Source organism: Aspergillus flavus, chromosome 3 (assembly GCF_009017415.1).
Source record: "Aspergillus flavus chromosome 3, complete sequence".
NCBI lineage: Eukaryota > Fungi > Ascomycota > Eurotiomycetes > Eurotiales > Aspergillaceae > Aspergillus > Aspergillus flavus.
Window position 1 is genome coordinate 464,286 of NC_092407.1, and position 27,603 is coordinate 491,888.

Genomic DNA, 27,603 nt, shown 5'->3' on the forward strand with positions numbered 1-27,603 from the left:
TTTTAGAGCCGAATATATGTCTTCGTGCAACCGAAACTTAGCTACTTCCAATGAGATATCCAAGTCATCCTCACTTTGTCAACACTTTGCCCGCTGCGTAAAGATGAAACAACCAAAGTTTAATGTGAGCGGCTTTGAGATATCCTAATCTAGACAATTTTTCTGGCAATGCCTCGGATTTTTTGGCCTTAGCAGGTTAGATAAATCTGTAGTTGGATTTGAATATCTCCCTTCCGTAACAGACTTCATGCGGATGTGGAGCCGAAGCACTCAATCACGAGCAAAGTAGGTCCCCATCCAATCATCTTCCGGTATTAACCGCGAGGGTACGAGGACTATCTGGTAATAGTAGACTGGAGCAAAAATACACAATTTACAGGCCTGGAGTTAGGCCTGGACAAACCTATTCCTGGATCTCCAAGGATTGCTTTGCGACTACCCCAACCCAGTGAGCAAAAACAAAGCGCTAGAATGGAAAGGGGAAAGATACACAGCTCATGTGTTCAAACAGATTATACACATACTCTGTACATCCTGTTCATCCTACCCAACCATCTATGCTCACTGACACCCACTATCCTCTCCCTTGATTGTCAAAACAACCCCTAAAATACAGTCTTTAACCTCCACCCAGTACAAACCCCCCTCGCCAAAACAAAAAACAAACAAGCACAAGCATACACCAACCCACAAAAGAGTACAAGCCCCGAATAATCCTCTTCCTCTCCTCCCGGGCTCTGAGCTTTTAGGATCTCCCCGGCAATAGGTATAGCAAACAAAGCACCAACACTAACCAACGAATACGTCGTCCCATATCTCTTTCCGAAGTCCTCCGTGGACGAGATCTGCGCAACACAAACGGGGGCAAGACTAATAGCAGAACCGCTCCAGAACCCAAAGAGTACAGCATATGCCACGATAGCTGCGGGGTTGGACCCGGCTGGTAGCCATAGTGCCAGAGTGAAAATGGTACACACCAGTGTTGTGCCGATCATCACATTGAACCGACCGTAGCGGTCTGCGAAATAGCCCGGGACGACTCGTCCCAGGATCGAAGCGGCGTTGAGGATCGAGACTAGCTGGAATGCTAGGCTCTCTTTCATGTTGTGTGATTCGGCGTATGAGGTCAGGTAGGTCAGAGGGATTAGCAGGGCGAAGTCGATGAGGAAGATGGCAACAGTGAGGAGGGAAAATGGGGTTTCGCGTAGGGCTCTAATGTCGACCTTGCCCCCGCCCAGGTTTTTAGGGGGTAATCTGGTCCTTAAAAATAGGACGCATAGAATACAGAAGAAGCTGCAGATGAAACCGGTTATTCTGATTGCCCATTGGAAACCGACTACTTCGCTCAGGTTCCATATCATGATCGGGAAGATAATGCCGCCAAAACCACCGGCTGTGGCTGCGATTCCTGTCGCTAAGGCGCGACGTCGATGGAACCAATGTGCGATGCAGGCTATGCTTGGGGTGAAGACCATTGATGAGGAAGTTCCGCCGAGGACGCTGAATCCGAGCATGAATTGATAATATTCTAGCGAAAGATAAGGTGTACCATCAGTATAAAAGACAGTGAATGTTTCATCACGTTAGACGAACCACTTGCTACACTGAAAACCATAAGAGAACCGACAAGTCCGATACATCCTGGGATAAGCAAGGGTCGGAGACCGTAAGCATCAAAGACCGGCCCTGTTTTGAGTTAGCCTTGAGTATCTAGTACTTAACATAAAGAGTTTGATCACGCATACCAACTTGCACGCTTCCGAAGTAAAGGAAGAAAGAATACAGGCCAAATATCCAACCGATAGACGCTTTGGAATATTCTTTCAGCTGGTCATTTGCCAACCAAGCTTCCAGGACACCCATTGTATTCAAAAGACCGAACGAGGGAACCATTGCACACCACGACCCCAGCACCACGCTCCATGCTCGCCATCCGCCGTCTGGAAAGCCTACGGCACTGTCTTCCTCAGTCCGGCCTGCATGCGACCTTGCAGTCTTGTCCACGGTGCTATTCGGGGCGGTTTGCGACAGGCTATATGTGAGGTTGTTGTCGTCCATGTCGCCTTTTTCTCTTTTCCTGTGGAATTCGCATTGATCGTCCACTTCCACAATACACTACCCAGTTTACATAGATACCTTTGAAAATTGTTTGATGAGTTTAGGGCATGGCACAAAGCTTCACTACAAGCTAATCCACTTTCGGACGCCGAAGCATTGTTTGGTGTCCGCGGAACCCGAGAGAGCATTTTCTTCTCCTCCGCTTCTTCGTTTCGTGTTTCTTTGCCTTCTCCTCGATCTATTTTGTGATTATCAGAAGCCTTCTTCGGTCAATTCCCGGGATTATAACTGAGATCAATACAACACATGTCTGGCGGGAAACTAGTTGTAAAATCGCAACATCTTCCTAGAATAACGCTAAAATACATGAGAGAAAGGCAAATCATACGGTAGGGAAACCAGTCCTATCGTCAAAGTGAGACCTCATGCCGAGTCGTCGGCAGCTGCTTCATTTCAGAAGTCTACACTGTCCAGGAAATATGACGACTACCTTTGCTGACGTGCGGGAGGACGCGACACTTCTTGCTCGAAATAATCAGTTTGAAAGACTGAGAGATAGACAGCAGTAAGTCCACGGCACATGGCAGCAATGCCTTCGAATACCATGTCCCTCTCCATAGAATGCTTTAGACACTCGATCGCATGTCGCAGCTCTTCAATGAGTCTCCTAGCATCTTGGATTTCTGTGGCGGGTTCTGGGCTGGCCATCAGAGGATAGCAAACCGAAAGACGATTAGAAGCAATAGCTGCCCGTATTCGATGCACCAACATGAACATTGAGTAGCTAGCCTGCATAGCAGTACATTTAAAGTACGGCAAGGCACTTGGAGAGGTCGCCCCCAAAGTGGTAGATGATACTGCAGAAGGAATGTCCAAGCTCCCAGCTGCTGGTGAGTGATGATTCCCTGAGCCCCCGGTCGACCGGGACGGTTGTGGACGGGGGAGGTTTCGAAACGCTCGAGCGACAGAAAGGGATGACTTCAAGCACCTGACGGAGGATTGTTGCTCGGTAAACGGAAATACAGCCTCAAAGTTCGAGGATACTTCTGGATATGGAGCCTTGTCATTGATAGCAGTAAGGTCACAATGCTTTTCAACAAAAAGCGGAATGTCCATGAAGGCTCTGAACCGATGGAGTCTGATCCATGCACTGTGAAGGGAAAAGTAACGTTAGACTTCCAAATAACGTAGTCGTATATGTGGTGTACTCACGAATGAAGCAAGAGATATGCGATCAGTCCCATACCCTGCATTGCAACACCTTCGGCATCGTCCTTACATGTTAGACCCATGTAGAACTCGGAGTCTGTCGCCAGAGACATTATACGTGAGTGTAGTTGATAGATCTGATCGCGCAACTCAAGGGACTGTGTGGGAGCTTTATATACTAGACCCAAGGCTCCCAGAAGGTCAGAGACAGAGATGTAAGCTTCTTGAGCTTTAAGTAAAAGTGGCCATGGCTGATGGAACGCGTCAACTACAGTTTCCTCATAGACAAACCGAGAACGGCATAGTGGGGACTTTCCTTACCTCCGGTCCATCTATGAACGCTTTGAATTTGGGGAAAGGTGTAGTTATCCTAGGATCGTTTGCAGTGATGATCGGTGACTGATGATATATTATTAATTAGATCGCTGTGAGAAAGATCGCTCATGCTCCGGAGTCTTACTGATACTTGTACGACTGAAGTATGATAAAGTATAGAAACCTGTGATGAGTAAGTGACCATTGCCCACAAGATTGTTATCTGGAAACACCGACCGCGGACCACCATGCTCGTCGGTGTGCTTCTGAAGCATTCGTGTCCAAGCGATGGAGACCAAGATCCATGGCCGTTGTAATGGCCTGGTTCGCGCGGGTGCGCATCCGGGATACATTGCCACATTGACAATACTCGTAGATACTTAGGGCGACAAGAGCCAAAACTGGATAAAGCTGGAAGGGGAGTTCGTTGTGAAGGCGATCGTCTTCCGCATAAGAAGTTAAGTTGTTTGGTGACACAAGATCGTCTATCTCCTTCTCCGCAATACTAAGGGCGGCTTGCGCATAGAGACGAGCATATGCGCGTCGCATCCAGACATGGCATTCCCCTGACGGTTGCGGATCCTGAGGAGGCGGAATCAAGCAGAGTATCGCCGATAATGCTAAACTCAACGAAGTTGTTGGCCAATAAGGCAAACAGGACTGGTCCACCGTACCGGCCTCCGCAGCGGGAGGCTGAAAGACCTCTGGCCTGTCATCATACTGTGGACTTACTGACGCTGGTAGCAGTGCTAAGTATGGATGAATGTAGATATAATACGCATTCGCTCTAACTCCAGTCAGCCGGCACGGCAAATTTGTGAAAGATATTCAAATCAGCTCTCTTCATTGCTCACATACATATCTTTTTCAGAGGTATAAACCCTCAAGACTGGGTTTTCTATCTCGCTAGGTGGCTCTGTATCCTGAGGGCCCCAAAGCAGGCCTGGGTCCACACTAAGGCTCTGCTCTCCACTGAAAGGCGTCAAGAGACCAATGATATGCCGAAGGCTGGGGTCAGTTTCCTGAGCAGAATTCGTGTCTCCCGTGCCTGAAACACTTGAACACTGAGGGAGGTCGACCGCGGTGCCGGAAGTCGATGGATGTGATGAGGATATCGAAGAGCGAGATACACTCATGCGTCGGACTTCCTTGTCATTTTTGGTGCTTCGCCGCGGTCCCCCACGCCGACTGGGACGGTAAAAGCAACCACGGTTTCTTTCAAAACACTGTGATGTCAGCTTGCATCAGCAATCTGACTCTCTCATTCGAGCTTGAGATCAAGTGACCCTACAGGTTTACAAGGATGCTGACCATCACAACGTGTTTTCGATGCACGACTGCAGGTTAGTCAGCATGCGGCTATCAACACGCAAAATAAAATACTGAGTTATACCAGGCGAGACATGCAGCTTTAACGGGATGATTTATCACACGTGGCATCCTGTCGGTAGAAACATGGACAGATGTAATTCATCAGCAATCTTTGAATCTGGCTACCAGATTAGGTGAAACGCTCCCCACGTGATGAAGTGGGTTACATATGCCAACCGCATAACCATGCTGACTAATATAGTGACGGCTTATGCACAGTATCGTGAGCGCTGCATCGGTTTCAACTTTTATTGACTCGTCAATTCCAATTAGAAAATCACTATCCTAAGGATGTTGCTAGAGTCCCTCTATATAATTGTTATGAATCAACAAACGTGTTGGTTGCCATACGACGTTGAGTTTTAATAGCTCTGACCAGCAAAATATACAATCGGTGGGTCCTTATACAAGTCGAAGGCTCATTGCTTGTCCTGCTTCCTCTTCTCCCAGGTATAGACATCCACTAACAGCGAATTACTTAGTATACCCTTTGATCAACCATCTCAGTACCATCAGGATGTCTGAACATCCGAACGTCCGAGCATAAAGTACCCCCTTTACACTTGCAAGTTGCTGCCCTCGGGCTAGAGCTTCCCGGCTCCGTGTTACGCAGAGTTGCACAATGAAGGTAACTTCCGATATTTGAATGAGCTATTTTAAATTTATAAGGCATTCACCTCACCGGTTGTACGGAGCAGTAGTAGTAGTAGATATGTGGTGAAACCGTGAAATCCATTGGAGGTATGTCCGTGACGCACTAACGAAAACCTCTCGTTGGGCATTGAACCCCACATCATCCTAGCGATCTTAATACCCTCAGTTAAGGTTGGGTTTAAGGTCACTAGTTTCCATTCACGATCCACCCTGTGGAGCAAACATCTGTTGCGTATTTGAAGCGGACAAGGAAAAACAAGAAAAAGAAATCACCAAGATATACGGTAAAAGAAGCAGAATTATAGGCGGATGAGTCCGGTCAATATTCAATGTGTTACACAGATAAACCCAAGGTCACGGGGTGACTAGTCCCAAAAGATGAAAACAAAGAGGATTTCCCCTGCAGCTACCGACTATTCTAGTACTTAGTAGTACCACCACCCTTCCTTGCTCACTCAGACTGTGTCACTACCCTCTCTCTTCAATTGTCCACCGTCATTTGGCTGTGCCATTGTATCTGCCCGCCACATTCGTCAACCCACGTTACTTGAATCATCATGGTAGGGGTCTCGAGCAGTAAAGGATGTCGCATGTGCGTGAATCGCAGAATCAAGGTCCGTATATACCAAAATATTTGCTCCGGAATGGAGTAATCTGGTCCACCCGGTTGATACAGAAACGAGGATAAACAATTTCATACGGGGTAGGTGGGCTAAGCTGGCCTTATAGTGCGACGAGACTCGTCCGCAATGTCTGCGATGCATCAAGAGAGGTTGTGAATGTCCGGGTTATAATCGTTACTTCAAATTTCGCGACCAGACTCAAGCGCTGCAGCAGCGATACCGACGAGGGCCTTTGGTGCACCCCAGTCGAACTCCTCCAAGAGTGCAAAAGCAGAAACAGACCCGGCAAACAGAACTATCCGAGCTCATCATCGACGAGGTTTTCGCTCCCGGTCTGACCTTTGCGGCGCTGGACATCCAAACAAAGGAGCTGTTCAACGACTTTCTTGAATATTACTTTCCGGCGTATTCTATATGGTCCTCCCAACCAGAGGTAAATTGGATGGATTTCATACGCCAGCAGGGACTTACCTGTCCACAAGCGTTGATTTGGGCAATTAGAGCACTAAATACCTTTCATATGGGTGTCGTGAGAGGTGACAAAGGAGCTATCGCCTGTGGTCGACACATGTATGGCAGAGGAATAAAGCATCTGGCGTATATCCTGCAAACGCCGGCAGCGCTCACCGATGAGACGCTAGCGGCTGCGATTTTACTTGGAGGGTACGAGATGTTGGATGAGAGCTGCAAGAATTCTTGGGTACTCCACTGCGGCGGCATTCGCCACCTTATGTGCGCCCGCGGACCTGCTGCGCATAAGCATGGTATAGGCCGGACCTTAATGTTGTCCTTTCGAAATTTTCTGGTCACAGAGGCGTTTAGGCAAGGAGAGTCATGCTTTTTGGAGAAACCGGAATGGTCATCGATGGTCATCAAAAAATCCGGTACGGAAAGTGAGAGGAATGAATATGACTTTGTCAGTCAGGCCACGGAGTTCATCTTCAACGAGACAGTTAGATGTCCGGGTTACTATGCAGCTACGCGCGCTATTATTGAATCACAAGTCAATACTAAGCCTGCTGCTATAGGCCAGTTAGTGGGGAAGATGACTGGAACGAAAAGCCGACTAACCCGGCTCCACGCAAGGATTACGCTTGCTTCGAAGGAAGATACAACCACGACATTTCAGGAATCATCTACCGGAATGACTGCGTCGGAATTTGCAAAGTATGTAGCGGAGCAGCCGTGCATTAGTCTTCTGTCGTCTGTCCTAGCCCTTCTCGACCAGCTTATGATCGTGCTAGAGCTTCATCAGAGCAGCCGTTCGCGTATTGATTCCAAGAGTGAGAATGATGGTGTACGGACCAATCATCAACCACACAATTCATCGAGAAATGTGGCACTGGGGGCTAAGATGCAGGAGGGGTTGAACAAGTTCTCAGCAGCGATGGTTGTCCCGAGTATACGTGGCATACCTATACGAACTGTTGAGGAGGAGTAACCCGCCAATGATGCGATATGCTAGCATGGTCATACGATTAAAGGGTATGGAAGAGGGAAATGTCCTAATTGTGCTTCTTTAAAACCAGTAGAGGTTCGAGAGGCAATAAGCACAGAACCGTTCCATTGCAACATGAATAAACATAGGCAATGAGTCTTTATCCACAATACACCTTTTACCGCGGTATCCTTTGCCTTTCTTTTCTTCCAGATATGAATGTGACCAACGTGATACAGCAAGCCATCAAGCTACCCTGGCCCTTTCTGAGGTACACCGGAAGATGAAGTTAACCAACGCCTCCCTACCATCCACCTTGACAGGTGCTTCTGTATGCAACGCCCCACGTACGTCTTTCCTCTCAAGCTCTAGTTTGAGCCTCTTCCCATCTGATTCTAATCCATCCGCTACATGTGGCGGGATCACCTCGTCACTCTCTGCGGAAAGCAGCAAAATGGGAGGAGGCGAGCGAAAGGACTCCAAACTTATACAATTGTGCCTAGACCTGGGCAGCATCGGAGCTCCTGATTTAACCCGCTGGATGATCGCATCGCTTTGCTCTTCATTCTGGTCCCGCCAGCGAGCGATCCTCTCCATCGCCGTCGTACAACTCCAGTGATTCCATGAAAAGGGCCACAAATATCGATACGGGAGCCATTTCTGTGGGTATAGACTTATAAGCATGTCCTTGATACTGGAGGACGGTGCTTCCAGAATCAGTCCAGCGATGTTTACTGGAAGATGGGTTCCCCCCTTGCTCACAGATGACTGGTCACCATGGTGACGGGAGAGGTAAGTGGCAGTAGCACTACTCGCGATGGCCGAGCCGAGACTATGCCCCCAGAGGATGACCTCCAGATCGGTCTCTGGTGCGGTATAGGTTTCCGATACCCAGTCGAGAAATGCTTGCGCGTCAAGCTCGATACCGGACTGCGTTGCCCGGCCCGACGAAGTCCAATAGCCGCGATATGACAAGGCTACTATGGTGAATTCAGTGCCATCTGGCGAAGATGTTGATAATGGCGTTGACATTGACTTTTCCTTGATTGTTCGCAGGACTTGAGAGAGAAGCGGCAAACGAAGTGGCGTTGAACCGCCATTACCCTGGAAATAACATATGACGACAGACTTTCTTTTCTTCATTTTCGTACCTCTGGGATAGTCCTCTCCAGAAGTCACAGATGCAATGCGACCACCACTACGGCTGTGAAGTGGAATGCGACCTTCACATACCGCTAGCTGAGTCCCATCTAGGCTGCAAATCTGCTTCTCCGTCCACTGGACCGGCCTACATTCGGCCTCGTAGTCCGTGATCTTCTCGGAGCGTGCAAGCGGTGGCAACCATGAGAGGTATAGAAGTTTGTCTTGCAAGACAACGATCCAGAAGCATTTCCACGTCCAGAGCGCGAGCAGAAGTCCGACGAAGATAAGAGGCGGCACGAGTAAAGAGGGAATAGCTGTAGTGACAAAGTTGCGTGGCCGGTGGAATTTATATAATCGTGTCTTATCTCTTGATTGATACTTGGTGATGCAAATTCTCTTCCCAGAGACACTGTTCAAGTTCCGATTAGAAATGACGTGATAGTGTGAACAGCCCGGGCGGTTCCGTCGTCCTATGTGAATGTGAAGCGGTGTCACTTTCGGATAATTGCGCCATACGCGCTTCATAGCCCATGGCACTTGCATCCACAATGACGAGGGCGATGTTTGGGAAACGAAGAGTGCCAGAGTACGGTGACATTGCATGGACAACTCGGCGCGGGACGGTAGAAAATCGCTTGGATTGTTAAATGTCTTGGCACAGTATTTCCACCACTGTATGTCCTATTTCCACATTCAATATTAACTCTTGCCCCACGAGTAGTAGGGTAACATTCCTTTGATACCCTTCAAGAGTATCCAAATCTAAAAAAAAATGCGTTGGAGTTCCTCCCATAGCAAATGGCAAGATGTAACAGGAGGACATAGAAATAAATGAAACAAGGTAGAATATTATACTGACACATTTTTCCCACCTACTCTATGCTGTAACTTTAGCGAGAATGATTAATTCGTAAGAACGATATGATACACAATCACCACACAGAAGAAAATATGCTTTCTATATTCCGTGCCTAAACACGGTCTAGAGTAGGTACATAAGCAAAGAGGAGTCTTGCCTTCAAACATGAACATGCTCAGCCAGAGATGCCCTATCAACATATGCAGGCCGACAAGACCAATCAGTGGTTGTGTTACATAAAACACACCCTCTAAATATCAAGTTTAAGCGCGACAATCTTCCCCCCCTTGTGGTCAGTATTATTAACAGGTTCCTGTGTCTCTCCACCTGTGGTGATATAGAGCACATTCCCATCCATCCTCGTCCTCCCAACAGCAGCCGACGTCGCCGTCATCACTGCAGTCGAGTTTCTAGTCCCCGCCACGACATGCGCTTCACCATTAAGGGATACCTTTGTGATAACATTATCCGTCAAACCAGCAAGATAGGCCCCCGAAGACGTAACAGCAAAATCATCCGCCAACACTCCTTGCGCAATGGTCTCGGGCTGTCCAACCGTATTGCCAGACTCGTGGACGCGAACGCGGTAGAACGATCTCTGGGGCGAGTTCCCATAGTATAGGTAACCGTCCAAGATCCTGATACCATTGACACCGAGATTCGGGCCTAATGCTGTGCTTGTGGCTGTTGTGTTATCTCTTATCATGATGTCGTAAGTTCCTTGTTCGATGTCCACGCGCCAAATAAGACCCAAGGATGAATCTGAGATAGCCAGTGATGAATCGTTTAAAGTTGCCATCCCGTTTAGAGTTCCAGCTGGAATTGTGATGTTGATTGGATTGACTACTGGCTCAGTCGTGCTTAGGTCGACCTTCCATAGAGAGTTTGAGGCGATTGTCACGAAGATATCCTGGTCGATCTCTGTGATACCGGTGATTGTGCCCGGGTTTTGAAATTGGTGGACCAGACGCGCATGGTGGGAGTTAGTTCCATTAAATAGATTGATTTCCCATAGCTGGGCTAGGTTGTATGCTGTGACGAGAACGTTGCCAGTAGAGCGAACGGCGATATTCTCTAGCCAAGTACCGTTCGGAAATTGATACACGTCTCTCAGACGTGTCGAAGGGGATGCCAGAACGGCAAGGGAAAATGATAGATATACGCAAAACGGTATGATATATGAAAGCATTTTGTTATGAGAGAGTTCCTTTCAACTCCAGTGGATGCAATTCTTGTCGTCCGATGCATATTGACAAAGGTCTGATATTAGGGTGAACGTTTATATAAAATCGTGGGACCCAGACTGAGGTATGGAGTTAAGGCCCTAGAGTCCGCGATTATGGCGCATCAATCAAGCTTGGAAGATATACACTCCAGGGCTAGTTGCAACCAGTAAGCGAGGCGGAGTTTAGGAGACATACCTCGGACTTATGCCCTTGCAGTGAATATACTTGGCATTTCTTGGCCTCGCTAGAGCACGCTGCTTACACGGTGGACCTCATTCTCCACTCTCCACTAATGATCGCTAGCCTTGGGAGCCTTGGACGAATATCCAGGTGTGGTAGCCCCACTACACCGGCGCTAAAAGATAGAAGTCCGGTCTGTTTCACATAGAGTATTCACATTATATAATGGTATTTAATTGGCAAAGAACAATTCAGGGACATTGCCAGGATCTTTGGTCGGTATGGTTTCCAGGTCCTTTATAGACATTATATGTTGCTACTGTTTCATTCTCATGGCGTGAGTTCTATACCCTAGTACCCACTCTCGCTTCTGTTTCTACTGGTAGAATGATAAAAATAAAAAGAAACAAAGACACTATAAATCAAGTATATTTATTAGTGATAATATCGAGTGATTATATATATCTTCCTTTGGACGGCTGTTGGGCTTCGCTTGCTAGCATGAGATCAGCGGTAAAGGCTCCTCTCAACCATATTTTGCCATTCCAACTGATATCAACCTTCAGTTGAATCTAGCCCATCTTCATATATCTTAGTAGGATCCCTGAGAGGCCAGCACGGAATACACACCCTCGCGAGGCAGCTCCAGGAAAGGGTGTGGCTTGCTACGTACGAAGCCTCAAACTCAAGTAGACCAGGTTGATATATTTACGGTGATAATTGAATAGTAACACTGTACATCAGTCAGTAATCGTGAAAGGTGTTCATTCATCTCGCCGTGAAAGCGAAAAAGATGCCTTGACGCGCTTTCGACCTCATACCCCATTCATTCAACCACTAATCGATTAGATTGTGGAGTTGTCCCGTCCACTATTGATAGTGCTGAAACATGTGGACAATAATCTTATAAATGCCTCGGCCACTCAGAAAATCATACGGCGAGAGGTGAAATATGTCGCAAAATGAATTCTGGGAGCCCTGGAGGTCATACATGGTTATATTATGTGCATACAGGTGGGATGTCATCATACATCTGTTGGCTTGACAATTGCATATCTGAAACCCCAAAACGTCCTTGTAAATTACGGTCAGGGGGACATGCGCTTCACAGACGTCCAGCTCTCAAATTGGGGTAACAGTGCTCCTGCATATGAACCATATACAAGATACCGTGACTTAATTGGGACACCCACTAGGAGGAGCCCTGAGGCGCACCTTCGGATAGGCTGGGGAACACCGACAGATGTATAGTCCTTTGGAGCCTTTGTATGTTTTCACCCCTTATCTCGATATATTTATTGTGGTGCCACTTCTAGGCTGGTCACCTTGCTATATGGCGATAGCTCCTTCTTCAAGCCAGGTATTTCCGTGCACTATCAGGGATATGAAGTCGAGATGCTACGAAGACAGTGCCAACTCTTGGGGCCGTTTCTTTTGACTTATTTCGTAGATTGTCCGCGGAACCTGTTAGTGTTCTGTCATCTTGGCACGGAGGCTATCCATCCGGCACGGATGAACGGTTTTGCATGCATCTCCAAGAAGAACTGTTTTTAAGAGAGACAAGGAGCTTATCTTGAGTAATGAAACTCGATCCCATGAATCAGTAATCAGCGTCCAAGCTGCTCAAGACAGGTTGTTTGGTGACGTCTAGGCACTGCAGTATCTGGCTGGCATCATCTGTTGATGTTTACGGGCTGGAGAAGCGAGAGGTCCACTTTCTCTAAGCATGGATTTGGATTACGAGATACAAAGGAGAATGACAAATTGGAAAGTGAGGGGGCTGAAGCTAGAAAGGGCGGAAAGGGGAGAATGTTAGACTATCAGTCGCCTTGGGAGTACCGTCGGGTGTTTTTGTGTCGATGTCAGCAGGACCCCCAGCGCGTGAAATAATACAGTACGATCTGTTGAAGCTCTTCGGTTTCATTTCTGTGGTCAATTTGGAAGACCAGTTTGTTCTCTGTATCTTATCATATTGATTCCTGTTGTCCTCCTACACAGAAGATTGTCCCGGTATGACCGCTTAACCATACGCATGCCTTTACTTACACAGTCATCAGCTGCCTGCAAAACACCACATGGGCATTCATCACGCCATGGACCAGTCCGGCTCCATACCAAGCGCTAATTCTGTTCTCAAGCAGCCATGAAAAACTTCCACGTAGCATCCGGAGCCAGGGGATTACCAACACCAAGAGGTGCAGCATCATGTCCACCATCATAAGCAATAAACGAAACAGGCCTAGAGCACCCCTTAAAGTCCGTTTGAACGGAACTGTGACTCCCAAGTCCGGGCTTACCAACGTACGCTTGCTGGCACCCGTTATTCGCAGCAAACTTATTCGCCAGAGTCACCCCCCCGTCAAATGGCAGAACCGGGTCACTAATTCCATGAATGCCCAGATAAGCGATAGGGTCATGTCCTCCTTCACACCCACTAATCACTCCACCACTCAGAACGCTCACAGCTCTGAACTCTTTTGCCCGTGCACAAGCGAGCGCATAGCTCATGCCACCGCCCCAACTGAATCCTGTCGCGAAGCGAGAGCTCTGGTCTATGCAGAGATCATCCTCCACTTGCTTTATAATGGCGTCGATGAGGGCTACATCTTCGCCGTTGGTGTTGGCCCAGCCGGCGTTCCTGCCGTTCGGAGCTACCAGGATTGCGCTACCCTGTGCTCGGGTTTCGAGGCCGTACCAGGGCTCGACGCTTTCGCCGTTCACAACCGAGTTCATATTTCCACCGCGCCAGTGGAGACCGAAGATGAGATGGTGCGGTTTGTTGGCATTGTAGTTGTCAGGAACCTTGAGAATGTACTCGCGGTCGTTGATTTTGTGGACGCCGTTGACAAGGGTAGGCTGTTTGCCACAGCCGGAGGAATTGGCACCGTGGACGGAGGTAAGAGTGCTCAGGACCATGATGGCCTGCAGAATGATGGACTTAATCATTTTCACTGAGGAGCGGACACGAGACAGATGACAATAATTTGCTCAAATCGAAGAGACGTAATGATACTCACTGTGCAACTGACACTCTCGAGAAGCTCATGCTGGAATTTATAGCTTTTGCCGTGTACATGTACGCTGCAACATTCATGGATGATTTGACCCCTGACATGATTCCTCGAGGATCCCTTCCCGCAGAAAAACGGAGTTCTGGATGATGTTGTTTTGGGAAGGAGGTGCGGTATCAACTTCCTCAAGCCGTGAGCCGCCCGGACCTGGCGTGATGCGCGAAAAGTCGAGAGTTTTCTCTGAGGCCCTCCCCTCACATGCCCGATAAAGGAAATGGAGGGATCCCCAGGAGTCCAGGGGCTGTCGCAGGATCAGCCTGTCTGGTTAAAAGGACTGCCAAGAGACGGAATCTATCATCCAACGGACCACTTGGTGCTGGGTTGAAAGACCGCAGTGGGTGTAACAATCTATTTTGGCACCTTCTCGGGATCATCAACTCGAGTTCCGCCTCACATCAGGGTTCTTCAAGCGGGGAATGGAGCAGGCACTACTGATTAGGCTATTATCTTGCGCTCTACGATGCACTCTGCAACAATGTCTGTGACAGGATGTCAGTGATTTTAACCAGGATCTTCCGATTTGCAGGCACCGATAAATATGACGACCCGAGGCACAACACATTAGAACTGGGATGGCATGCCAAGATTCCACGGCAATTAGAGTAGCTTATGTACTACCGAAGGGTATGTTTTACCAAGCCGTCGCCGATTACCCCATCTGGTAGCTGTAGTCGAAACTGAATTTGCTAGGTGGAGACTAGCCACCCCTTGTGGGGTCGATACGAACCTTACTAAGGGATTGGTAAGGCGTTCTAGGTTCGGTCAGATACCGTAGCACTATTTAGACCCTGTGCAATGTTCCCCGGCGGCAAACCCCTTGTGGGCTAGGTCAATGATCAGCATGGGTTCATACACACGATGTAACCTAACTATATCCCAATCTCGTTTAAGCGCCGAATTGACAGCCTATTGTGGATACTGAGCAGTTGAAGGCATCAGTCCATTCATCCCGTTTGTTTCAACATCAAATAGATCCTCTAGAACCTCTACTTTACATTCTTATCATTATGTCGCTCCCCTCTCATTGCAAACGCCAGGCTATACCCCTGGAACCATTCTGTCTTAGGCATTTGGGTTGTTCACATCCTATGGCTTTCTGACAACGGTACCTGGCGATCTACGACCAGCATATTGTACTGACCAATACCCTGGCACTTCAATTGGTACTGTGGCAGAGTGCGAAAAGATCGTGTTGAGCCCTGTAGGTGGTTTCGTATATTGTTTCCTACGAATTTTGCCAGCTGGATACACAATATAATAGGACCTGGGACGGGCGGTGATACTTTTGCCACAGTGGTTCTAACAGCTCCACACGCGATCTTTAGGCACTCTACCACAGTACTTCAATTAGTATCATGACCAGCCTTGTGCGGTTGTGGCGGAGAGGTCCACTTTCTACCCGCTTGTGACCACCCTATGAGCAGAAACACATTACTCCGGTACGTCCTAGAGACCAATAATAGAATAAGAATTTAGCACTAAACTCCTGATGAAAGCCAATCAGGTGGAAACAATATCCAAGCTTTCTACGCCGTTGAGCGCTTGAAGAGCTAATCTCCACTGATTTGAGACACGGCCTGCAGTGTGCACCGTACCAGTAAATCGTAGGCTGGCCTCGAAGCCTGTATAATCTTGGCATGTTTCTGATATACAGAAAGGCTTCACTGACCGAACGGAGTGTGTGAATGTAACCAAGAAATTGTCGCACACATCGGTGTCATGTAGATAGCAGAGGTTATGATATGCGTCTAGAGCGAGAGCTTAAAGTCTCCCATCCAAAAGATATATAAGGACAAGTAAATCCTGTCATCAATAACCTCAACAGAGTCACTGCGTGCCTATCTCTTCCACTCATTTCCATCTAAACACATTCGCTTTGCCTAGGCTGGTTCCTAATCCATTCATTAACTTCTCTTTCCAACTTCAAAATGAAGCTCTCTTTTCTCGCTCTTGCGGCCATCGCACCCTTCGTGTCGGCCCATTACTTCTTCGACACCCTCATCGTCGACGGCAAGGAGAGTTCCCCCAACCAATATGTCCGCTCCAACACCCGACCCGCCAAGTACAACCCAACCAAATGGGTCAACACCCGCGACGACATGACCCCCGACATGCCTGACTTCCGCTGCAACAAGGGGTCATTCACCTTCGCTGGCCAAACTGGTACGGCGGAGGTCAAGGCTGGATCCAAGCTTGCCATGAAGCTCGGTGTTGGTGCTACGATGAAGCACCCCGGCCCTGCACTGGTGTATATGTCCAAGGCTCCCAGCACGGCCAAGACATACCAGGGCGATGGCGACTGGTTCAAGATCTACGAGGAGGGCATCTGTGACAAGAACAAGGACGTGAAAAGTGACGCCTGGTGCTCTTACGACAAGGATCGGGTTGAGTTTACCATTCCTAAGGATCTGGCCGATGGGGAGTATCTTATTCGGGCGGAACATATCGGTATGTCTTCTGGGTTGTATTGGTAAGGAATGGATACTAATTTGGCTTAGGTGTGCATGGTGCACACGCTGGAGAGGCCGAGTTCTATTACGAGTAAGTCCACCTTTCCCATGTCTGTCATTGTTCTTGAGGGATTCTGACAAAGCTTTCCAGATGCGCTCAAGTCAAAGTTGTCGGTGGCGGAAATGGAACCCCCGGTCCTACTGTCAAGTTCCCCGGTGCTTACAAGAAAACTGATCCCTCGTTCACCTACAGTGTTTGGGGTGGCTACAAGGACTATCCCATGCCTGGTCCGCAGGTCTGGACTGGTTCGTCGGGATCTAAACACTTCTCGAAGGTTGTTGACGTTAATGCTACCGGTGGTACTTCTTCTCAGGGGAATGCGGCTACTTTCGACGGCAGCTTCACTCGTCGTGAGCACGCTCGTGACTTTACCTACTGAAGTGATGGGGTACACTTTTGTCTAGGTCTATTGACAGGTGTTCGGAGGAAGGTGGTCAGGGGATGTGTAACTAGCGGTGTGGCATCAAGGATTTGAAGCTTCTGTATTTAATGCGAGGTCCTACCTTGCATTATCTTCATTGTTTCATTAGGGGAATTCCATTGTTTCTATACAGTGCTGTATCAACACTAAGACTTGCTGTTTTTAGTCACCTGCCCTTGATCTCAACGTAAATGGCTAGCTAAGAGGACACAGATCGAAGTATAAGCTCTAGACAAATATAAAGTGACTAGAACTCCTATAATGCGCAAAAAGATAGCCTATAGCGAAGAACACGCTACGAAAAGACGACGGATGGCTGGCTCACTCATCGTCAAGATCTGCATAAAGCCAAGGATCCTCAAGTAGTTCTTTTGCTGTACTGCGTTCCTCTGGGCGCCATTTAATCATTCTTCTTACAAACCTTATGAACAAGGTTTTGTCATCACCGTGTATATTTTTAATTAGATTCTCAAAGTTGAATGTTGCCGGCACACGAGCTTCATTTCTCAGAGTCCCTGTTGGATCACGTCAACATAGGATTGCGGAGGTTGTACAAAACCTGTAATGATGCTTACCATCTGATGCGTAGAATAACTCGGATCGTCTACCCCTAGCAATGATATCCTCCGGAGGAGGTCCTAACAATAAAGTGATATGTGCAAGGTGGTTCGACTCATTGAACTTTTAGCCACAGAGAGGATCGACATCCTTGAAAAGCTTTTTACCTTAAAAGAGGTCCCACAGCTGATTATCAAAACGTAAGCAGAGTGCGTATAGAGACTTGGCTAGCATACCATCACTCCTAGGCTTCAAATATCGGCGCTGTATGTATACCCAGCATCAAATATGACTTCTGGTGCTCAATATATTTCTGCTTGAATACAACCGCTGTTAGGTCTATCTCCAGGCACAGAAAGAGCAAAGTCCGTAATGGTGATGATCCCAGTAGTCTTTAAAGTGGGTTCATAATTATTCCGTGAAAGGTAGATGGTGCGACCATCAGGGCCAATCTTCTGAGGTAGAGGGTCTTTATATTCATCTTTCGCCGATTCCTCAAGGATCGATGGGTCTTCTATTTTGACCATTATATTGTCTGGTTTCAAGTCTGACTGAAGTTAGTGTCCGTTTTATTACAGATATACCTATCCAGAGACTAACCAGTATGAACGATATGACACTCAGAGTGAAGATAATCCAATCCGTGGAGAATCATTTGAAGAATGATCTTCAGTACACTAGACGGAATAACGTCCCCGATAAACCTTTCCCGGTATAGCCATAGAGGCTCACGTAAAGGTTCAAAGGCAAGTGCTAGATGCTTTCTTGAACCATATTCCACATAAAATGAATCAACAAGATGTCTGGTGAATTGCCATCCCTTATGTTAGGGGTTCTTTTTGTCGATCTGCTTTAGAAGATCAAGCTTATTTTGAGCTGCATTCTCTCGCGAATGATGGGTACTCGCGTTTATCTCGATAGCTACGTACTTATCTTGCAACCAGCGCCATCTAACTAAATCAGTGACAACCAGGTCGTATGAGCAGAGAGGCACAAACTGGTTAAGGTGTCGAGCAAGCCATATCACACAGCCAACTTTTGTTACCAGTTGATATCTGCCGTTTAAGACACTGCTTAGTTTTGCAGGGTAGAAACGGACAGGATCATAGTATGGCGTATTTTCCTCTTCGAAGCGCCGATGCGTGTCAAGCCGTGGGGCGATCATCGGTGACAATGACCAAGGTTGGTGTCGCAATTTGGGAAACGAGCCGCGTATTCGATTTAAAAACACTTCCATTCTCGGGATTGAAGAACTTGAACGGCAGGTATTTAAGTGTAAGTTTGGAGAACTAGTAGCAACAATGGAGACGTTTTTAGGAAGGGGGGACGTGCCAAGGCGCTCCCCGGCGCCTAAGCGGGACCAAGCATTGAAAGGTTGCCTTAAAACTGGACCGAGCTTGGGTTACCGATTCGCGATGAGTAAGAACAAATCCCCTATGAACGTCAAACGAGATACTAGTTTAGAAGTCTACATAACTTCTTTTTCCCCCTCTTGTTTCGCCTTCTAGAAATATTGTACAGAATAAGAAATTGCGTCAGGCACAATATGTAAAAGAATTGAATTGTTTAGTAGCTATGTAAAGCTAGATTAAACAGTCAGTGCCATAAAATAGCATCAACACCAAGAACAATAGATATCACAATGGCCGGCTGAACTGCGCCCGTGCGTCCGTATTTAACAAGAAGCACCAGTAGGAACGTTCTCGCACTTGGAGCTAGTCTTACCACCAGTGATGGAAACACCGGACCAGGTCCAGTCAGTGCAGCTGCCAGATCCACAGAGAATGTAGATGTCAGTAGCGTCGCTCTCAACGGTACCGGTAACCTTGTCGAAGGTGATATCAGAGACCTTGATACCGTTGGTAGGGGTACCAGTGGGGCTGCCGTTCTCGTAATCCTGCTCAACGATGAGTCCGTACTTGGTAATACCGGAAAGAGTGATATCCTCGAACTTGACGTTGGAGACGGTACCGGTGGCATCGTAGACGGTCTTGATACGGACACCATTCTGGGAGTTGACAACCTTGGAGTTGGAGATGGTCACGTCTTCGACGGTGTTGTCGCTACGACCACCGACCGAACCGATGGAGAGACCATGGCCACCGTCACAGTAGCCGTTGGTGAAAGTGATGTGCTGCAGGGTATTAGCAGGTGGTCGAAGAATGAAAAGTAAAGAAGGAATAAAATGTTTTTAACTGGGGTGGTGCTATCTTACCGATCCAGAGTTGATGGCGAGACAGTCATCCTGGTTGTACACGGTGGCACCGTCAATGTTGATGTAGGTGCTAGAGCCGACATCGAAGGCGTCGGTGTTGTGGCCCTCTGCGGTACCAGCGGAGTTATCGATGGTAACATCAGTGATGTTCAGGTTGTCCGACTGGATGCTGAAGCCCTGGACGGGGGTGTTGTAGATCTGGAGGCCGGTGATGGAAGAGGAGTCCAGCTTGTGGGCGTAGAAGAACTTGGGCTTTGTCTTTCCACCATTGCCACCCTTGCCATCCCACCAGCGGGATCCGTCTCCGTCAATCTTGGCACCGGATGCCTGTTGGACTTTGATGTTGGTTCCGGACACGGAGATGAGAGGACCCTCCCACTCCTTGTAGCCGAAAGTGGTCTCACCCGAGAAGATGACCTAGATATGACTTAGTATACATTAACCAAGAGGAATATGATTAGATATCTATGCATACAGTGGTGCCATCGTTGAGACCGGTCAGATCAAGGGTTTCACCAGCGGGAACCTCGATGTTGCTCAGAGTGATGGTTGAGCAAGAGGTCTTGCCCGACTTAGCGTCGGCAGCCGAGGTGAAAGTACAGGAGTCGCGGGCTTCGAGTTCTACTGGGACTGCGGCGACCAGCGCAGCGCCGACAGTAGCGGCAATGACGGAAGATTGAAGAAGCTGCATTTTTCCGAAAGAATGGATAGGGACTTGGTCAACAAGACGCCTTCAAATATGGACTGAAAGAAAGACTAAGGAATGGAGGGTTGATGGAGACGATGCTGAGAGAAAGGAAGACATCGTAGGGGTCCAAGACTCTTTTTATGTCCCCTTTCTATCTTGCAATACAACCCGGTGGAGCAGAATATCTCGTTGGCGGGAGAAAATGTCTGGGATTGAAACAGGTGGCTTGAGTCTAGGCTAAGCTTCCGGTTCGCGTAGGCAAAAAAAGCTTAGCTGCGATTTCATCCGCCAATCGGCACTGACAATTCATCTACGTTTCTCCCTCAGGTCATCTTAGCATTGATCTATGATATTTATCTCCTTTGTAGCTATCTAGACCATGTACAATTAACAGAGATGGGGATGGAACATACAGGATTCGACATTTCGGAAGGTTGAAAAGACAGCGATTGAAACAGTAATCCGGGTATGAAACGGGACAGCCTTGCCGGACCCTCTGGCGTGATCGGAAAGAGAGTCAGCAGTCTCCGCTCAATCTACGTAATCTGGCCCCAGGCAATAATATTCGACCCCTGAGCCGATCACTTCCACTTCAATTCAAGTGCCGGAAAAAACTATCCAGATACACGTTCCGAGCAGTGCCGGACTGACCCTGCAAATGCTATGCAATAAGGCTGCGTTGTGCGATTGGCGGGATTTCTTGAGATGTGTCCATATTATGGGGACTAGATCCTACATATGATACATGGATAAATTAAACTACCTAGATCAATGTCGGTTACTGACCCTACCTTCGTTGGTGTTTTGACTTGATATCGCTGCCTAACTGCACTTTCGCAGTGCTCCTGTCATCCTCCTGTCTGATTGATGGGTAGTGATCCAAGCAGCAGGGCTGACGATTCTTCAATCTTTACCTGGCCGTTGCAGTTATTAGCGTCCTAATTTACAGGAACCATGATAGATTATTGGTTCTGACCTGATTACTACTGTTTATCCCGTGGAGAAATTTCATCTAATATATATCATATCAACTTAGTTGCCTAGGGCCGTGCGAACGCAAATTATGTACCCCTGATGCATATGTGCTATATCACATCGACAGTACATAGTTGTTAAGTGTGTTACTACACTTGTGACTACCTCTGTATGCCGATTATCACTTCAGATACACCAACTTGAATAGTAACACGGCCATCAGTCGGTCATACCCTCAGACGGAGCACCCATTTTGGAGTATTAGCCCGCTACCCGACACCCTTCAACCCTCAAAGATTCAATTCCAAAGGGACTATAACATATTTCACTGTATTCTGTGTCTACCACTAATGAAAAGCTACTCTGCAAAGATTCGCAATTTTCAAATAGCAGGCATGTGGGGGCCGAGGTTCCGGTAGAAAAGCTATCCACAATCTATCAGAGACTAGACCAAGATATGTGGGCCCTAGATGGTTGTGCAGGCACGCGGATGGTCGATGCGATACAACTTGAAGTCAAGCTTTGGATCTAATGTGCCCAGCAGGCAGCCCTGAACCTGAAATGAACGTTGCTTCAATAACGCCCCCTACTTTACAACAGGATCATCAGCTTTGGCTCATTACTCCGGTTGATAAACGCGGAGTAAACCTACATCAGTTGGCAATTTCCGCTCTACCCATTGATGCTAAAGTTAATTGACCAGGACGATTACCGAATGGCCTTAACTATATGAGAGTCATCTGACGCTGACCCACGGCTACACATTTAGTACATAAAAGCAGCAGACAACTATGTGAATTGTGTGTTGGTCACAGCCTAGCTATGTCTCTCTAAACAGGCAGTTCTCAAAAAGCATCGCTCATTATCACCTTGCAGCTCTTGTCGCCGTATCAAGGTAAATATTATCCAAAAGTTCACCAGCTTCTTCTTCGGACATTCGCAGCTTCAGGTATTTCTGTGGATACAAAGGGCTGTCTGGCAACCATTCATTTCTGCCATCTGGGTAAATATAGTTATGTCCTCCTTTATTTGCGTAAACAAACATGTTACTTAATCCGTCGATGGCATATAACACGGTAAGGGGATCCCATGAGCTCCGAGATATGTTGTATCCGCTGTAAGGGTCAGTTAGAAGTGATCGCATTTGTTGAACAGGAAGCTACATACGTGTACCACCGGTAAGCTGCGTTGACTGGGTCACTGACAGGGCCCTCTACGGTCAACCGCGCCCCCGAGTAGACGGTCGCCCCAAGTTCACCACCAGAGAATGTCATGGGCCCCGGCCAAGTGTTTACTACATGAGCAGTTGCAGAAGCATTGCTGCCGTAGAAATTGTACTCATATCCGCACGGGTATGCTCCGCCCATGATGACGAGTTCTTTCACTTTCGCCTTCACCAGGCCATGCCCTGAGAGCGAAGAGTATGTATCCCCGGGGGATGAAAGAAGCTCAGAGAGCTGAGAAATATTTAAGCCACTTCTTCAGGTAGCGGGCATTAGCAAAGTACTCACGTTGTCGAGGAACCCGATACTGGCAATTGTCACACTGTGATCACCCGCTTCAGATAAGAGCTTGCGATACAGCTCGACGGGATCCCACGCACTACTTACGTCTCCCCATGGCATCGATGCAGCATGTCGCCAGTTGTATGCGACTTTGCTTGCATATTCCCCAAGTTGGTATGACCAGGTGTCGAGGAAAGTATCATTGGAAAACGGTTGTTTGAGGGCAACTGGAACGTCAGAGTAGCCATAGTACCCGAGAATACTGGAGGCCGCCAAGGCACTATAACTGGACGGATAATTGATCATGACGCCTATTGGCGTGGCCATTGGATGGTCACACGCCACCAAAAGAGCGGCTGCGTCGCTGAGGAGAGAGAGTAAGCAACGGGCGGGGAATATGAAACGAAAGACCTCAACAAAGACTTACTCAACATCACTAAACAGATCCGTGTCGATAATTAGCTTCGTCGCTGGTATCGATCCAAGCGCCAAAGGGGCTACGAGTAATGCGACCGTGAATATCCAGCGTGTCCTCATTCTGACGATGATGAGTCGAGAGATGAGAAACGCACAGGTGGTGGGCAGTTCCTGACTATAGTGGACTAGATCGACTACCGTAGTAGTATACACGACGAGCCAGATATTCGGGGCCGGGGAACTCTGTGCGGCTTATATTAGAACCGTGACATATATATCAGATCTAATATCAAGTCAGTTCCTACATAAATCTTTAGGAGAATCACAGGCTACCATAGCGTAGAACGGTTGTACGACGAGCCGATAGACCAATTCTTGTCCGCGTTGGGTTTCTTATGGAAGCTCCGCTATGTTACGAACATTAAGGGACTTTAGTGTTGTCATAGTGATGATGCCTATAAAACCTAATGTTGTAGGTAAATATACACAACGTCTATGATGTCTGTCCCGCAACTTCCATGGGTGGCTGGCTACCTCGCCCCTTTCTTGTTTCTCTTTCACTTCGCCCTTGTTCTCCTTTTAGTTTCTTTCCCAACCCACCCCAAGTGCCAAGCGACCAGCTCGACTGCTCCTCATCCATCCGCCATGAACCTAGCCGCGAACTGAATCACGGATCACGCTTGGCGTTTCTCAGGCAGGTGCACAACACCTCTTAAGCGGGAAATATTGACTCATTTACGTGGTGTTCTTATAGCTTGCAGACATCTACGCTCTCAAGTTTGCAGCTCAGCACATTAACCCAGGTGACAAGCTCACGTGTCGAAGCTACAGAGCCCCAATCCCTATCCCTTCAATAACTGCAGACTGTTGGGCTGTATCTCCGAACAGTTGATTACCCCTGGTCATTCTATTCAGATCCCGACCAATGGCTTTAGTTCTGGTATAAAACTTCTATGGACTTGCTTTTCTGCTGCTTCATAAACCTACTTTCCCAGACTTAAGAGTCTGTGCGTTGGCTTGCGACCCAAGCCTCGTGGGCTTTTTTCTGCCGCTCCCAGCCTTTTCTTAACTTTTTGCTTCTACTTTTGTTTATAGGTTCACCAACTGCGTCTTTCGTCGGCATCCCATCTTCATCCCAAGCGCTAAATTCACTGGTTCGGAACATGTCCAGGTGGCTGAGCCTTCCCTTTTCCAATCGTTCTTTGGCAAGCTTTTCTTGTTTTTCCTTCTCCTGCTGCTTGAGTAGCATTTTGCGCGCATGTTCTTCGCGAGACTGCAATAAATCCCTAGTCACAGGCCTGACTAATGCAGGTTTATTCTCGCGATCTTCAAGATAAATACCAAGGTCAAAGAGCTCAACATCTCGTAATCGATCGCACAAGGAAAGCAATTCCTTGGATGACGTTGGTGTGTCTTCCGAGTTACTTGGAGATATCCGGGCGTGGAAATCTCTGAAAACTTGGAAGTATGGCCTGGACGCCTGAGATACTAGGCGCTCATCTACAATTGTCTCCGCGGTGATAGCTTTGAGTTGCTGATGCGTTACTTCGCCTTGTGATTTCGTGGCTTCACGCAAGGCGTCACGCATCGCTGAGAGTGGATAAAGAAATTGTTTTGCCGGTTCGGGGATGTCAGTTCCTTCCCAGCCAATTCCACAGCTCTCAGGGGACACTTTTCCATTCAGGCCGAGGATAGTTACAATTCGAGTTACCCACTGGGCTAGTTCTTGCACTTCGTTGGGTTAGCATTTTGGTCGACGTTGTTGAAAGTGGTAATCAACTCGGAGATAACGCCCATAACCTTGGGCGTATCGAAAGAGTCACAGAAATATTCGTGGACTTTTTCCTTCGCAGTGGCCAGAGCTTGTGCCAAGGATATAATGGGGTCAGATGACCCATCTGTTGCAACGCCCTGGCTAGAAGAATCTTTGACTTTGACGAAAAAGTTGTTAAGCTTATCTTACTACGCGGATGCTGTTTGAATAAGTTCGGGTGTAATCTCAACCCCATCCCGCCAACCTCCTAGGAGAAAAACAATCCGCAGGCTTCGAGGATTCCAGTCACCCTTGTCAAGGGCACTCCGAACAGTGGTAAAGTTCTTCAGTGACTTTGACATTTTTGACCCTTGTATTGACAAATGTCCCATGTGTAGAAAGTAATTCACCCATTGCTGCTTCTTCTCTGACCAATATGCCTCACTTTGGGCAAGTTCATTATCATGGTGGGGAAATGCAAGATCGATTCCACCAGAGTGGATATCATTTTGGCTCCCTAGTCGGCTGGAGGCCATTGCAGAACATTCAATATGCCAACCCGGTCGGCCTTGTCCCCATTGGCTCTTCCAACTAGGTTCACCTGGAAGTGATGCTTTCCAAAGGGCAAAGTCGTCAGGGGACCTTTTTTCGACAGCATGAGATAACGTCCCCTCGCCGTCTCTTTGCAAAGGTTGATTGTTTCTATTCTATGGCTCTAACCGTGCATATGGATGCCCGGCCTTCTCGAAACACTTGATATCGAAGTAAACAGAGCCATCCAGCGTCACATAGCCAAAATCATTTGCCACAATTTTCTCCACAAAATCTGCAATCTCCTGGCCGTATTCGGTGACTCTTGTTATTTCGTCTGGATCAAGCACATTGAGGTCTCTCATATCGCGCATAAAATGTTCTTCATACTTCTTCGTGAGTTTTGTGAAAATTTCATACGCATCCCCTGGCACAGTTGAACCTCTGAGCTGGTCAAGGTAAGGAAGGATGACATCCTGAGTTGCCTCATAGAAAGCTTCACTGGTAATCATCTCATTTTCAAGAGATCTGGGTTGCTCACCAGGTCCCTGACTGAACATCTCGGCTACTCGCGAAATCATTGCAGCTGCAATGGTAACAGTCCTAACATGCATCCGAACCTTTGCTTCAGCATCTCCAGGTTTCTTGTTGCCCTCTAAAGTCCCTCCCTTTAGAACCCCTCCGTATACCCTTTTTACTTCGGTTCTAAATTTCTCTGGCTCAGTCTCCTCATCAATCAATCGCAGGTTTTTCTTGATGTAAGCATAATATGCTAGTTGTGTGGTGTTCAGTACATCGGCGTTAACATCCGGATGTGAAGAAAGAAACTCGGAGAATAAATGCTGTTGCCATCCTCGGACAATGATCTAAATAGAGGCCCCCAGGCAGCATATGAGTCAAACTTGCTAAACAATGAACATGTCCTACCTTATCATCCACGTCGGTAATGTTCATGACAAACTCTACATCAAATTTGAAGTAGTCTTTCAAAATGCGACGAATGATATCCGTACTGGCGTAATTTCTTGCGTGGCCAAGATGTGCATCATCGTAGACAGTAGGGCCACATGCATACCATGTTACTTTGCGGCCCTTTGGGTCCAGGGCAATAAAGGGAGTCTTGGATCGGGTCAGAGAGTTCCACACCGTCAGAGGTGAAATTATTCTCTGGATGTGCTTGTGGTTGCCTCCAGGAAGGCTGTTTGTGGGGATCCATGGCAATCCACGATAAGGAGAGTATGGAGGTTTCGAGTTGGTTGTGGTGAGAACACATATGTGGTCGGCCGTGACAACTAGGGATGCCCCGCCTCAAGGGAAATATGTACTATGCCCATTACGGAAGGGTTTTTGTCGAGGTCCACTCCACGGTGAGCGACCGTAAAACTGTAGGCATGTCAGGACTCTCACTTGAAAGTATGACGTGATCATAAATAAGTAGAGCATCAAAATACTACATAGCATTACTTCAAGAGTGGGTATATGCACCAAAGCTCATCTCATACCATTGAGGAATTTCAAGACAGTCTATATGCATGTGGGAATGTGAAAGGACATTGAGTTTCATTGATAGATTCGGAACTCCTCGAGGATGCTTGACGATCTTCGGTGTTAGGCGTCAGTTTCTGCATTAACATTCAGATCAAAGTACAAGTGGTGGAACCTCAAGTCACTCATTATGAGGCCCAATCGGGAATAACGCACTAAGCCACACCGATAAGAATGACAGTTTTGGTTCCTGTGGCTCCCCGGAGTCAGTGACGTTGAATCCCCGCGAATTGTTGCGGGCGGTGACTTTCCCGCGGTTCCAGCTATTGATGCCTTGAGCTCAGCCATCTCACTGCTTCCTTCTCTCCACAACGATTTGAACTTAGTAATAGCTTAA

At 47.7% G+C, this 27,603-nt stretch overlaps 10 protein-coding genes across 10 annotated transcripts; 3 read left to right on the forward strand and 7 right to left on the reverse strand.

The window, feature by feature from the left end:
- Positions 1–605: 605 nt before the first annotated feature.
- Positions 606–4,131, reverse strand: F9C07_2065790 (monocarboxylate transporter; the record flags this gene model as incomplete). Its single annotated transcript, XM_071508708.1, has 7 exons — positions 606–1,528; positions 1,594–1,686; positions 1,746–2,077; positions 3,271–3,518; positions 3,589–3,666; positions 3,728–3,766; positions 3,820–4,131. The coding sequence occupies 7 exons, from the start codon at positions 4,129–4,131 to the stop codon at positions 606–608; spliced, it is 2,025 nt and encodes a 674-aa protein (XP_071364786.1).
- Positions 4,132–5,137: 1,006 nt separating this feature from the next.
- On the forward strand, positions 5,138–7,671 carry F9C07_2220394 (uncharacterized protein; the record flags this gene model as incomplete). Its single annotated transcript, XM_071509720.1, has 3 exons — positions 5,138–6,221; positions 6,337–6,475; positions 6,524–7,671. The coding sequence occupies exons 1-3, from the start codon at positions 6,165–6,167 to the stop codon at positions 7,669–7,671; spliced, it is 1,344 nt and encodes a 447-aa protein (XP_071364787.1). The 5' UTR covers positions 5,138–6,164.
- A 243-nt stretch (positions 7,672–7,914) lies between these two features.
- F9C07_4325 (uncharacterized protein) lies at positions 7,915–10,859 on the reverse strand (the record flags this gene model as incomplete). The annotated part of the gene is made up of 2 exons (XM_041285516.2): positions 7,915–9,492; positions 9,978–10,859. 2 exons carry the CDS (start codon positions 10,857–10,859, stop codon positions 7,915–7,917), a joined length of 2,460 nt encoding a protein of 819 aa, XP_041144018.2.
- A 442-nt stretch (positions 10,860–11,301) lies between these two features.
- On the forward strand, positions 11,302–12,683 carry F9C07_2201399 (putative serine/threonine protein kinase; the record flags this gene model as incomplete). Its single annotated transcript, XM_071509509.1, has 7 exons — positions 11,302–11,368; positions 11,676–11,745; positions 11,805–11,838; positions 11,926–12,021; positions 12,061–12,326; positions 12,420–12,622; positions 12,655–12,683. 7 exons carry the CDS (start codon positions 11,302–11,304, stop codon positions 12,681–12,683), a joined length of 765 nt encoding a protein of 254 aa, XP_071364788.1.
- Positions 12,684–13,209: 526 nt separating this feature from the next.
- F9C07_4326 (putative feruloyl esterase C) lies at positions 13,210–14,022 on the reverse strand (the record flags this gene model as incomplete). The annotated part of the gene is made up of 1 exon (XM_041285517.1): positions 13,210–14,022. One exon carries the CDS (start codon positions 14,020–14,022, stop codon positions 13,210–13,212), a length of 813 nt encoding a protein of 270 aa, XP_041144019.1.
- Positions 14,023–16,075: 2,053 nt separating this feature from the next.
- On the forward strand, positions 16,076–17,037 carry F9C07_4327 (putative endoglucanase; the record flags this gene model as incomplete). Its single annotated transcript, XM_041291312.1, has 3 exons — positions 16,076–16,595; positions 16,646–16,688; positions 16,749–17,037. The coding sequence occupies 3 exons, from the start codon at positions 16,076–16,078 to the stop codon at positions 17,035–17,037; spliced, it is 852 nt and encodes a 283-aa protein (XP_041144020.1).
- Positions 17,038–17,400: 363 nt separating this feature from the next.
- Positions 17,401–18,802, reverse strand: F9C07_2201402 (kinase-like domain-containing protein; the record flags this gene model as incomplete). Its single annotated transcript, XM_071509510.1, has 6 exons — positions 17,401–17,594; positions 17,655–17,760; positions 17,785–17,804; positions 17,963–18,184; positions 18,238–18,457; positions 18,563–18,802. 6 exons carry the CDS (start codon positions 18,800–18,802, stop codon positions 17,401–17,403), a joined length of 1,002 nt encoding a protein of 333 aa, XP_071364789.1.
- Positions 18,803–19,312: 510 nt separating this feature from the next.
- F9C07_4328 (putative extracellular endo-polygalacturonase) lies at positions 19,313–20,543 on the reverse strand (the record flags this gene model as incomplete). Its single annotated transcript, XM_041291534.2, has 3 exons — positions 19,313–19,771; positions 19,853–20,269; positions 20,328–20,543. The coding sequence occupies 3 exons, from the start codon at positions 20,541–20,543 to the stop codon at positions 19,313–19,315; spliced, it is 1,092 nt and encodes a 363-aa protein (XP_041144021.2).
- A 1,837-nt stretch (positions 20,544–22,380) lies between these two features.
- On the reverse strand, positions 22,381–23,326 carry F9C07_4329 (inosine-uridine preferring nucleoside hydrolase-domain-containing protein; the record flags this gene model as incomplete). The annotated part of the gene is made up of 3 exons (XM_071511207.1): positions 22,381–22,630; positions 22,683–22,972; positions 23,027–23,326. The coding sequence occupies 3 exons, from the start codon at positions 23,324–23,326 to the stop codon at positions 22,381–22,383; spliced, it is 840 nt and encodes a 279-aa protein (XP_071364790.1).
- Positions 23,327–24,434: 1,108 nt separating this feature from the next.
- Positions 24,435–27,554, reverse strand: F9C07_2201405 (Cysteinyl-tRNA synthetase; the record flags this gene model as incomplete). Its single annotated transcript, XM_071509511.1, has 5 exons — positions 24,435–25,097; positions 25,523–25,871; positions 25,911–26,170; positions 26,649–26,840; positions 27,423–27,554. 5 exons carry the CDS (start codon positions 27,552–27,554, stop codon positions 24,435–24,437), a joined length of 1,596 nt encoding a protein of 531 aa, XP_071364791.1.
- Positions 27,555–27,603: the final 49 nt, after the last annotated feature.